This window comes from Anser cygnoides, chromosome 2, assembly GCF_040182565.1.
Source record: "Anser cygnoides isolate HZ-2024a breed goose chromosome 2, Taihu_goose_T2T_genome, whole genome shotgun sequence".
Classification (NCBI taxonomy): Eukaryota; Metazoa; Chordata; class Aves; order Anseriformes; family Anatidae; genus Anser; species Anser cygnoides.
In genome coordinates, this window is record NC_089874.1 from 138,673,829 (window position 1) to 138,686,989 (window position 13,161).

At 43.4% G+C, this 13,161-nt stretch overlaps 1 protein-coding gene across 4 annotated transcripts in view; it reads left to right on the forward strand.

The window, feature by feature from the left end:
* The window catches only part of CIBAR1 (CBY1 interacting BAR domain containing 1), a 27,041-nt gene continuing 13,880 nt past the window's right edge, over positions 1-13,161 (forward strand). For 3 of the 4 annotated variants that reach the window (XR_010828712.1, XR_010828711.1, XR_010828713.1), the window contains exons 1-4: positions 61-218; positions 1,161-1,395; positions 3,062-3,130; positions 10,663-10,764. Coding sequence is in view for 1 of the 4 variants with exons in the window: in XM_066990593.1 (XP_066846694.1) it covers positions 187-218; positions 1,161-1,395; positions 3,062-3,130; positions 10,663-10,764 (438 nt within the window). In the remaining 3 variants the exon portion in view is untranslated. Of the gene's footprint in view, positions 219-1,160; positions 1,396-3,061; positions 3,131-10,662; positions 10,765-13,161 lie in introns of all 4 variants that reach the window. The other variant, XM_066990593.1, reaches the window with a different exon arrangement.

The following is a 13,161-nucleotide window of genomic DNA, read 5'->3' on the forward strand; positions in this document are numbered from 1 at the left end:
GAGCCTGATCCCAGAGGCACCCCAAGGCTCCCGAGCACACCCCGGAGGGCCTCGAAGCCTCAAGGCCCCGCTGCGGGCGGCGAGGCGAGGCGGGGCCGGGACGGGCGGTGGTTGGTGTCCAAGGAGACCGAGCGCACGCCGAGCCCGCCCGCCGCCCGCCCTCCTTCCCGCCGGGCCGCCGCCGCCATGATGATGCTGGGCCGCGGGCTGGACGCCAGGTAACGGCGGCCTGAGGGGAGGCAGGGGGCGGCTCTGGGGGTCCTGTGGCGAGGAGGAGGAGGAGGAGGAGAAGGAGGAGAAGGCCTGGCTGGGCCTAAGCGGGTGGGTCCCGGTGCCAGGGTGTGGGGCTGGGGGTCCGTGGGGCCGGCCCGATCCCCCAAACGGCAAGAGCGGGTCGGCTTCTGCCCTGCTGCCCTCAGTCGCCTCACGGAGTCCTGGTCGCTGGGGTTCAGGTCAGAGGACTGAATAATTCGGAGATTTTTGTCTTAGTGTGAAAGAACAAGCCCTCTTCTGAGCGGTCTGTTAGACTGCTTGCTCTGAAATAACATAACTGGGTCTTTGCCTGTAGCAGAACTTTTTTCTGATTTTTTTTTTTCCCTGAAGAATTCCTGAGGAATGGTGTTCGTTTGGCTGCATTGTTGTTAAGTCTCAAAGTATTACATTTCTTTGCATTCTTCCGATTTTCATGCGTTGCAATACAAAGATTCTGTAATACGTTTACTGATTTCCCTTCTGTTGCCTGATTTCTCCAACCACTGACTTGTTTCTGTAGATTACAGACCCTTGCAGGAAGCTATCTAATCCTGTCTTCTTTGAGACCTGCAGATGTTGGCACTGTTATGTTAGTAATTAACCCTAACGGTAATAATGAGCTTTTGCTAAACCACAATATAAAGACTTCTGAGGTGATTTTTGTGATTTGCGTTGTCCCCTATTGGATCTTTAAGTATAAATCCTACTTTGTTGTTGCTGTTACTTACATAAGCACATGCTACATTAGGCTGTGAGGACGTTATCTTTTTAAAAGTAGGTTTGCTTTACACTAAAATGAGATGTCCAAATCACTTACAAATTATTCGCAATGTAATTATACAGTTTTTATGATGTATGTATTGTAAACATTTTTCCCCTTCTAATTTTTCATTTTCTTTGGTATCTAGGGACAATCAGACTAGACAAATACAAGATGCCGTTTCAAATGTGGAAAAACATTTTGGTGAATTGTGCCAAATATTTGCTGGATATGTACGTAAAACTGCCAGACTACGAGACAAAGCAGATCTTCTAGTAAATGAAATATATGCATATGCAGCCACAGAGACACCAAACTTAAAAGTTGGACTGAAAAACTTTGCAGATGAATTTTCCAGACTTCAGGATTATCGCCAGGCAGAGGTACAAAATTAAAGCTGTACATGTTGTGTTTGCCATCTGAACTTTTCAGTTACTTATCTGTGATTAAAAGGGGTAAAATACACTCTGTAATCTTAAGAGAAGCATGGAAGAAACCACTTTTAAATATATCAGTGGTAGAGCAGGATAGGTTGCCAAATAATTCATAGTTTACTCTGCTAATAACATTAGTGAAAACTGCCTGCAATTAATCCTGTTGAAGTCAGTGAAAGTACGCACATGAATGCTCACAGTTTGAGACAGGGCAAGCCTTTTATCAGTTTCGCGTTCTGGATTACAAGTTACAGTTAATAAAGTGTTTTGGTTTTAGTTTTCGTGACTTGAGTTGTGTAGCAACGTTTTCCTTTTGCTGAATCTGTTATCAGAAGCAGTGTGGAAGAGAATCCTTCCCAGGGCACTCTGAGAGCCAGTCTCAGGTGCTGTCAGGGACCATGGTCAATTTCTGTAAGGTTGCATTTCAACACCTGAAGCACAAACGTGATGTGGATGTGTGTCAACGTGACCATTCATAGCTTCGAGAAGCTAAGAAGTGTTAAAATTATGTATACAAAAGGAAAAGAGACTGAAGTGTTTGACATTCTTGATGTTTTCACTTTTTTTTCAAAAAAGGAAACAATCCAACTCTTTCTATATTAACAAAGATTAATTTAGACTTGTAAATTAAGTTAATCTATGAACTATCTAATCTACTAAAGAGAACATTTTTAGAAAATAACCATGTGTCTTTCACGGTGTCCTTAGGGATGGATTCTTAGGAAATAATATGAAATCCAAGGATGTGGATAGTGTGAGGTTTTTGTTGTTTTTTCATAAGCTTTTATGCTTCTGGCTCCAACTGAGCCGCAAGTAAGCCATTATGCTTTAATTGATATGATAGTAATTTATCCATCAATTAACAGGGTAAATTTATATTATGGCTGAGGATATATACGAAGTTATAAAGCATGATCTCATTATCTGTTTTCACCTTTAAATGATGACTCTGTAATTTCAGTCAACGTTAGGTACCCTTGCAACAACTTGAGTTTGCATCTTTACATTTCTAAGTGTGTTTTTACAAACTGGCAGTTGGCCTAAATCCTCCTACCGTGCCCGTCCTCAAACCACCACTGCACTTCAAATGAAAAAAGGCAGAGGAAGCAAGGGAAATGAGAGCTTTTAGCCGTTAAATCAAGTTCTCATTTGCTCATGGAAACCAGCTCAGTAATCTTTGTCCTGTTTCTTTTGTGCGTCACAGTAACACTTTTCGTATGTATTAACAATGTAGGAAAGAGAAAATCAGTTGCTAAGGATTATCCATTTCTGGTCTTCATTTACGTACCTAGCACTGCAGCTGCTGAGGTGTGAGATTCTTAAACAACAGGTGGAAGCATAAGCAAGCGAGACGGGCAGATTGTTTGGTATGTCTACGTCGTGTGCTTCATTTAAAGACTATTCTGCTATTCCACTCTATCCCATTGGTAGTTTAAATCACATTGTTTGACAGTGCGTAGGTAGAGTGGAGTAAAGGAGGAATGTTTGCACAGCCAACATAGATTTTGGCTGACGACATTCCTGATAAGTCTAGTGACTAGTAAATGAACCATCTCCTGTTTCTGCATATCAAACAATGCAGATGATTTTAGTGACCTTGTGTTTTCTTTTGTAGGTTGACAGGCTTGAAGCCAAAGTTGTTGAACCTCTGAAAAGTTATGGGACCATAGTGAAACTTAAAAGGGTAGGTTGAACGTGTGTTTTCTCTCCAAGTACACTGTTGTGCTCTGGCCACTCAGTTCAAATTTCTACTTTGCAGTGGGGGAGTGGTTGTGATTTTTCATAGTGCATTAACCAGTGTAAATAAAAAATTATATGAGGATACATCTGGATTGAAGCTATATATGTGTTGGAGGAAAAAGCTTTGATGTGAGGTCAAGGATATTCAGATTATTGGAGCCCAAGCAAAAGCTTTGGGAAAAAAAAATATGGATAGTGTGAATGAAGCTTCCTGGATAGTGCAAATTCAGGTGGAAGATGTTTTCTTTATAAATATTGTCACTCTTTTTTTAAATCTTACTATTTTTATTCATAGTTCCAAAAGATGGATTACATGTAATGCTTTTGGCCCTTAGTCATCTGTATGCTGCCCTTAACAGCTTTTCTAACTTAGAATTGCATTCTACACTGAAGTCTGTTACATAGAAAACTCTTTTTGAAACTGAGTAAATAATAAAAATAGACAATAGGTAGTGGTGTGAATCTTGTTGCCATCCTGCGGAGTCATCAGGATGACCTGAAGATACAAAAATAAGTGAATTCTCTTTATTATATTCTGGAAGTAGTGTATGTAGCCACAAAATGGCTGTAAAGTTCTTTCCTCTGGGAAGGACAGCTAGTTTTCCTTGAACAAGTAAATTCTAATAAGCAGATACTAGCTTATGGGATGAAAGTAAGTTCCCTGTAATATTTGTATAGTAGGTATATTACATAGAGGTTGCCTTCATCCTGTAAACAATCTCTAATTGACATGTATGTCTTTATCATAGTCTCTATAAATAGAAAAGTAAAATGCCATCAAAAGTTGATCTTTTTACATACAGAAATCCTAGTGTGCTCATCATATTTAATCTGAGCACACTGTGGCATTGCATCTCAAACAGTAGTATTTTTCCTGTTTTTGTTCTTTTTTGTATGGTGAAGAAGTGAGCACAGTGTTTGCTTCACTGCCTAGCTGTCCAGCTTGGTTGGTAGAGAAACAGTTGTGAAGGACACTTCCTGCACTTGTGCGGTACTGCTTGTGGTCTGTAGGAAAGCTGTAGACTATAGGGTCTGGATTGTAGAACTTAATATCTTAATAGTCACTCTGAGACCCAGTTGGAGAGGCCTAGAACTTGGGCCTGAGTATTCTGTACGTTGTAAATACTGCCAGTGGGAGACAAGTTCCATGTGATTAGGGCTAACGAGACCTGCAGAACGCCACAGGGGTGCCTGTTGCATTGGAAGCAGTGAAATCCTGCCCTCAGGTGTCCTGCATTGCCACTGGTAGCCTGTAAATGCTGAGGACAGCACCAACTGAAGCCAGGTCATGCCTTGGAACAATGAGTGGCATTTCCTGTTGTCTTTGCCATTTGGAATGCTAGAAAGTATTACATGATGTTTGTCCTAGCTAGGGTGAGGAGTCCAAGAGCATTCCTGAGCTGTAAGTGGGGTTAACAATTACAGCAACACACCTTTGAACTAAGAGACTTTCCTAAAGATGTAGGCCACGCTTTTTTTTTCCCTGCCCATTACTATAAACTTTGGTTAAAATCTCAGCTGGCTGGTCTTTTATCATCCAACAGTTGGACATTTTTAGTGAAAAAAGGAAGTTTTGTTACATAAAACTAGCACAGGGTGCTAGCTGCAGGACTGCTTTACATTCGCTGCTCAAGTAAACCAGGCACAACAAATCATTATGGCACTTTTTACAAAGGGGATGTTCTTGTTGGATCTGTTCCATGCTATACACAAACTACTTTCGTGCTGTATCTAAAAAGAAGTGTTGCTGTTTCCTAAGGTGCTATTTGCTTTAAAGAGGTCCAGGTCAACCAGAATGCATTTATCCTTTATCTGCTAAAGCAGTAAAATTGTTTGAATCGCATGTTTATGCGTTTATTACGTTGAGTATCTCTTTGGGGAAGGTTTTGGCAGCCTCAGTGGAAGCAAGTGTAGTATTCTTGGCCTGTAATACAGCTTCAGTATAGGATTTTAGGATTTGTTTCTGTTTCGTTGTTCTACACGTCAATCTTCGTTTTCTGCTTTTTGGCAATTCTGTTCCTGGTTCCTTTTCTCCGTATAAAACAGGACATCATAAAATCAAGGTGATCCAGCTGCAGAAGGAAGGACTGGTTTGCTTTAATAACCTCAGTGACTAAAGCAGGTAACAGTACAGTGGCGAGGACCTGCCAGCTCATCGCCTGGTGGCTGTAGCTGTACTTCTGTGTGGTTTGAAATGAGATGGCTGAACAGAGTTCTTCAGTGTGACTTAAATGCATAGTTTAAAGCCAGTGGAACTATGAGCAATTTAATATTCTCTGTATCTAACCTTTATTTCCCTGGCAATTACACTCCAGCCCATTTCTCCTTGGATGTAATTAAAGCATGTTTTCCAAAAGCACATCCAGTCTTGGTCTGAAGACACTGGAGGAGAACATAGGCCTGTTTGTGGTATTTAGTTAGTGGTTCCTTGACGTTTGTGGTGTTTTGTTTTAAATGAAGCGTTTCTCATAATCTTTGGTGTTTGTGTTCCACTAAGATTAAAGAGCTCTATGATACCTTATTTTCTTCTGGGTGAAGGTATTTAGATGCTAGTAAAACCATTTTTTCATTCTTTTCAGTTAGCTAAATATCTCAACTCCTAATTCTTTCACCATAATGACATCTTCCCCAGCTTTTGAATATTTCTATGGCTCTTTCTGCACCCTTTTCAATTTTCCTACATCCATGATAAAATATGTATATAACTGTGCCCTACCTTTGTACATCCAAAATATCTATAAAGCTGCACCACCTCTTTGTCAGTCTCTGGCAAGCACAGAGAAGCATATTTGGTAGCTGTTGTTGCTGCGAAGAACAGAAGTAGAGAAGGGAACAGTGCAGTCCTGTAGGCATTTCCAAAGCTACTATGTGCTAGGAAAAAAATACTGAATTTTATAATGGTAACTAATGGTTTCCTTACCACTCTCAAGTCTGCTTTGGAGCGAGGTCAGAGCCCTTTGAGCCAAGTGTTAATTCGGAGTGGCTGGTGTAAACGGGCCGAGGCAGTTGGTGCTGGTGATGGGGTCCACTCGTTACATAACACCAAGCATTCAGCCGTGACTATTAGATACAAAACGGCTGTGTTCTGTGGCAAAAATATACTTTTTTTTTGCCTGTTCTCTTTCTGTACCTTTAATTTGAAATGTAGACCTTTAAAAATATATTTATTATTGCTGTTCTCGCAGCTGCATGGCTTTCATAAAGGAGAAAGCCCTCTCCAGCAGTCTTTCAGATGACCCAAAAGGTGCTGTAACTTCCTTTTTGCAAGAAGAGAAGCAAAATTAGTTTTGATAGTCTGAAGTTGTGGTTGTGTTTTATTGTCACAGACCAGCTCTGTGTCCCTAAAGTCAAAGCAAAATAACAGTCCTATACATGAGGACATACAAACAGGCAGGAAGGACAGAAATTAAGAAGAAACTGCTTATTGTGATGCTGACCTCAGTGCAGACTCATTGTTGAAGAAACACACAGCACTTTGAAACTTGGCAGGCTTGTGTTTGTCATTGACATCTGTGATCTGGTCACAGGATCCCAGAACTTTGGAAGAGAGACGTTCCTGGTTGCAGGTCTTTCCAGGCCAGGAGAAGGAGACCTGCAACCATGATAAAATTCTGGAATCCCAGGAAGGAGCACAGACAACTTCCTGAGGTGATAGTTTTAAGAGCATTAGGACACTTCAGTCTACTACCCGCAGCATGGGTAACAAACAGGAGGAGCTGGAAGCCATCGTGCAGCAGGCAGGCTACGACTTGGTTGCCATCACGGAGACGTGGTGGGACCGCTCCCACGACTGGAGTGCTGCAATGCCTGGCTATCGGCTCTTCAGGAGGGACAGGCAGCACAGAGGGGGTGGTGGCGTGGCTCTCTACATTAGAGAATCTTTTGATGTTGATGTTGTGGAACTCCAGGCTGGGAATGATAAGGTTGAATCCCTGTGGGTTAGGATCCGCGGGAAGGCCGGCAAGGCTAGCTTCCTGGTCGGGGTCTGTTATAGACTGCCGAACCAGGATGAGGAGACGGATGAGGAGTTTTATAGGCAACTGACAGAAGTTGCAAAATCGTCGGCGTTTGTCCTCGTGGGGGACTTCAACTTCCCGGACATATCCTGGAAACACAACACGGCACAGAGAAAGCAGTCTAGGAGGTTTCTGGAGAGCGTGGGAGATAGCTTCCTGACGTAGCTGGTCAGTGAACCTACCAGGGGTGGTGCCCCGCTAGACCTTCTCTTCACAAACAGAGAAGGACTGGTGGGAGATGTGGTGGTCGGAAGCTGTCTGGGGCAGAGTGACCACGAAATGGTAGAGTTCTCTATTCTTGGCGAGGCCAGGAAGGGGACCAGTAAAACTGCTGTCTTGGACTTCCGGAGGGCTGACTTTGAGCTGCTCAGGACGCTGGTTGGCCGAGTCCCTTGGGAGGCGGTTCTGAAGGGCAGAGGAGTCCAGGAAGGCTGGGCGCTCCTCAAGAAGGAAATCGTGATGGCACAGGAGCGGTCCGTCCCCACGTGCCCAAAGATGAGCCGGCGTGGAAGAAGACCGGCCTGGCTCAACAGAGAGTTGCGGCTTGTGCTTAGCAGAAAAAAGAGGGTTTATAATCTTTGGAAAAAAGGGCGGGCCACTGAGGAGGACTACAAGGATGTAGCGAGGCTGTGCAGGGAGAAAATTAGAAAGGCCAAAGCTCATCTGGAGCTCAACCTGGCTACTGCCGTTAAAGACAACAAAAAATCCTTTTACAAATATATCAACGCGAAACGGAGGACTAAGGAGAATCTCCATCCTTTACTGGATGCGAGGGGAAACCTAGTTACTAAGGATGAGGAAAAGGCTGAGGTGCTTAATGCCGCCTTTGCCTCAGTCTTTAGCGGCAATACCGGTTGTTCTCTGGATACCCAGTGCCTTGAGCTGGTGGAAGGGGATGGGGAGCAGGACGTGGCCTTCGCTATCCATGAGGAAATGGTTGGTGACCTGCTATGGAGCTTGGATGTGCGCAAGTCGATGGGGCCGAATGGGATGCACCCGAGGGTACTGAAAGAACTGGCGGAGGAGCTGGCCGAGCCGCTTTCCATCATTTATCGGCAGTCCTGGCTATCGGGGGAGGTCCCAGTTGACTGGCGGCTAGCCAATGTGACGCCCATCTATAAGAAGGGCCGCAGGGCAGACCCGGGGAACTATAGGCCTGTCAGTTTGACCTCAGTGCCAGGAAAGCTCATGGAGCAGATTATCTTGAGGGTCATCACGCGGCACTTGCAGGGCAAGCAGGCGATCAGGCCCAGTCAGCATGGGTTTATGAAAGGCAGGTCCTGCTTGACGAACCTGATCTCCTTCTATGACCAAGTGACGCGCTTGGTGGATGAGGGAAAGGCTGTGGATGTGGTTTACCTTGACCTCAGTAAGGCTTTTGACACAGTTCCCCACAACATTCTCCTCAAGAAACTGGCTGCTCGGGGCTTGGACTGGCGTACGCTTCGCTGGGTTAGAAACTGGCTGGATAGCCGGGCCCAGAGAGTTGTGGTGAATGGAGTCAAATCTGGTTGGAGGCTGGTCACTAGTGGTGTCCCCCAGGGCTCGGTACTGGGGCTGGTCCTCTTTAATATCTTTATCGATGATCTGGATGAGGGCGTCCAGTGCACCCTCAGTAAGTTTGCAGACGACACCAAGCTAAGTGCGTGTGTCGATCTGCTCGAGGGCAGGAAGGCTCTGCAGGAGGATCTGGATAGGCTGGAGCGATGGGCTGAGGCCAACTGTATGAAGTTCAACAAGGCCAAGTGCCGGATCCTGCATCTGGGGCGCAACAACCCCAAGCAGAGCTACAGGCTGGGAGATGAGTGGCTGGAAAGCTGCCTGGCCGAGAAGGACCTGGGAGTATTGGTTGATAGTCGGCTGAATATGAGCCAGCAGTGTGCTCAGGTGGCCAAGAAGGCCAACAGCATCCTGGCCTGTATAAGAAGCAGTGTGGCCAGCAGGTCTAGGGAAGTGATTGTACCCCTGTACTCGGCTCTGGTGAGGCCGCACCTTGAGTACTGTGTTCAGTTTTGGGCCCCTCGCTACAGGAAGGACATGGACGTGCTCGAGCGAGTCCAGAGAAGGGCGACCAAGCTGGTGAGGGGTCTGGAGAACAAGTCTTACGAGGAGCGGCTGAGGGAGTTGGGCTTGTTCAGCCTGGAGAAGAGGAGGCTCAGGGGCGACCTCATCACTCTCTACAGTTACCTTAAAGGAGGCTGTAGCGAGGTGGGGGTTGGTCTATTCTCCCACGTGCCTGGTGACAGGACGAGGGGGAATGGGCGAAAGTTGCGACAGGGGAGTTTTAGGTTGGATGTTAGGAAGAACTTCTTTACCAAAAGGGTTATTAAGCATTGGAACGGGCTGCCCAGGGAGGTGGTGGAGTCACCATCCCTGGAGGTCTTTAAAAGACGTTTAGATGTAGAGCTTAGCGATATGGTTTAGTGGAGTACTTAGTGTTAGGTCGGAGGTTGGACTCGATGATCTTGAGGTCTCTTCCAACCTAGAAATCTGTGATACTGTGATACTCCATTCCAGAGTTATAGATAAATGGGAAGAGCTCTTCTTAGAGGAACTGATGGCCTGAAATGTCCATCCACTGGCTGCCTTGGGTAGATTTGGTTAGACTGATTCCTTTGGGTTGTCTGCTTGTCTTAAGGTACTGCTCCTTTAAATTAGGGTCATCAAAATTAGTGACATCTCTCCTACCGGGGCAATGGAATGATGCATATCTGACTGAAAATTGTAGTTTCTATGTGTGCCACACTGTTGCAAAAGTTTTCTAGCATGAACAAGAATTTGAAAGCTGTATATAAGCATTCTGAAATCATCATATATCCTGTTTCTCCCTCAGAAGTGAAGAGCAGAAATATTTATCAGCAGTGTGTTTCTATATCAGAAAGTTTCTTCTCCAGCTACATCATTACTTGGATGTATTTTGTTCCACGTGTATTTAAACACCTTGCTCGCTGCATATGTAACTATGCAGTTGAACCCTTTCAGCCATGGATTTTCTATGGTGTCTTAAGCTCTTTGTAGAAGTTTTCTGTTCTTCATAATTTCTTCTTTGTATTGACTGCTGTTGTTTTTTTTTTCCTTACTGATTTGTTAGATGTTGCTTTTTAGTTCTAGATGCCAACTTTATTCCATTGCTGAACTAGAATAGCCCTGTCTTCTTACTCCTTTGGGGGCCTCAGCTTCTGACTGTCTACTGTACTTTTCCTGAAAAGCTGCAAAATTCTTTCTTCACTTTTTAAATTGTAATGTGTTCTACAGAGAGTTATGCAAGGCGCTAAACTCTCTTGGTCTCCACTGCCTTATCTTTTAGGGGATCATTTAAGGGTAAGATCAGTAAAATCTGGTTTTGTTTAAAGCAGATGTTTTGTTCATGTTTTCTGGGCAATCCCTGTATGACGAAAAATGCATTTCATATGTTTGAAATAGAAAATGTAAGAAAATATCTAAACCATTTTATTTCCAGGATGATCTTAAAGCAACTTTAACAGCAAAGAATCGAGAAGCCAAGCAGTTATCTCAACTGGAAAAGACGCGTCAGCGGAACCCGTCAGATCGACACATTATTGTATCCTGCACTTCTAGTGACTATTAAGAAATATTTCTAAAATGTTACAGCAATTGTATTTAGAAAGCAGTAGAAAATTGCTTTTCAGAGGGACTATTTAAATAATTTTAGAGGACTATGTTGATTTTGAATCCAAGTAACTTTTCTTAAACTTTGTGATAATGAGGTATAGCTTTTAATAGCTGCTTTGTTACCCAATCCCTTTTTGACTGAAAAGAAACTGTGAAGTATTTGATATGTTTATTCCGGAGAGGTAGGCATAGATTACACCTAAGATATTGGCAGGTTTTGAAAGTAAGTGGAATCAGACACCCTTTTTTACTTCTGTGGATTTTTATTTTTAAATTTACATTTGCCCTTTTGCTGGTTGTGCTTCCTTGTACCGAGACAGGGTGTGAATTTGTGTGATGGGAAAAGTTGTAATTCTGCTAGTAGAATACTCAACCAGACTACTCTTCCTCTGAAGAGACCAGTGACCCTCCCTAGTATATTATTCTGTATCACAGGGGGAAAAATTAAGCCTCTACAAAATTTCCATTAAAATGTCATTGAAGCTTTAAATTCTGAGTCAGTCAGATTCTAGGGAATGACAGAATAAAGGTCTTTGGGGCAATCCTGGTTCAGTCCCTTGGTGCCTCTATATTATGATACAGCGTTTAAGTTCATGACCATGTGCTGTTTATTTTTTCTTATACCCGAGGGTTGGACTCAGGATTGCATAGTGAAGCAGTGCTATTCTTTGCAGGATTTCATCAACTTTATTTCGGAAATGATGATCTTTCTAGCGAGTGGGGCATGGGACAGCAGAAAAAGAGAAATGATTGTGATGGTCAAACGCCACCCAGGAGAATTGCATTCTATTTTTCCCTCTGCCAAAGAATTTCTATTTATTACTAATCAAATCAGTTAAATCAAGTGATGACTAATCAGAGTTCCTCAGGAGATAAAGACACGTGTCAGCTGTAGGGCTGGAACTTGAGCTGTGATGCAGAGTCCTCTTCCAGGAGGATTAAGGAAGTAAATCTTAGCAGTAAAATATTATCCCTGCAGGGAAGCTGTTCCCTGTTTTCCTTCCTCCTGCACTAATTCACATTTGATTTCACATACATATTGCTGGCACCTCGCTTGTATCTTCTTGTCTCTTTGCTGAGCTACTTCCAAACACCCTTCCATGGCCTAGCTTCTTGTAACATCTGTGGGTTTTGTACTTAAAACTTTGCCTGAAAACGTAAGTCTGAGTAGCGTCTATTTTTGGATATGCCCGGAGGCATATGCATTCCAAACACTGTGTATTTGCATTTAAAGTGATCAGCACAAAATACTGGGAATCAGGAAGACATCAGAGTGCAACTTTGTGAGGCTTCCATGGGCTGGGAAGACTCGGCACTACAAACATTCTTTACCTTGGGATAGAGAGGAACACTACAATATGTGGCAGACCAGTGGTAAAGAAATGCTGGTGGCAGGTGGGTAGAATGCAGTTGAACATTTGTAGACTGAGAAGAGATCTTGTTGCCTTTTGAGTGTGTTGTCTTGTCTCAGTCTTCCCTCCTGATGCCCTGCAGAGTCTCTGCTGTCTAGTCGTCATTTTATGGCGCTAGGGCCATTTCTCTGCCACACTGCCAAGCTCCCATCTAACACAATATCTAATATTGCACCAGCTTAGATCCAGTCCCTGCCCCTGTTCCCAAAGAGGGAACGTCTAATTCATCTGAGTGTGACTGGAATAGGTTTGTGTGCTTTTGGGGATGTTTGCAGGCCACCTTTTAGATCTGAGAGGCTTCACCACGTTCACTGATGATAGCACAGGTGTTAGGCTCCAGCAGTGGTTCTGTTCTTCATGCGCAATGATCATATTCCAGCAGCTAACAGCTTCGGCCACAGGTAGCAAAGGATCTGTTCTCACTTCCAGATTTCAAGTCCGTCTTAAAAATCATAGGGGCAGTACAGCTTTGCAAAGTAAACCTTGTCAGATGTGTATGTGTATATTTTGATATAAAAATGATTTTTTAAAATCAGATTTTTTTTTCTGAAATGGTCTACCTAGGTTGTTTGAATAAAAAAAAAAAAGTAAATAGCCAAAATGTCAGTCCAAGACAAACAGCTGCCCTGTTTATACAAAGGCCATAACAATTGTATGACTTGTAACAGGAGGCTTCAGACAACATAATAGTAACATCCTCCAAGTATACAGAAGTTTTCAAATACCTCAGGTAAATACTTCAGAATATATAACAATTGCAAGTAGAAACAGCTACTTTTATGAATATTGATAATTTTGCCATTTGTTTCCTTTACTAATACTTCCAGTCACAGGTGAGTGCTTCAGAAGAGAAAATACTAAACTGCTGCTGTGCAAACTATGCAGGTTCTGCAAGTTTAAACATTTCACTCTAC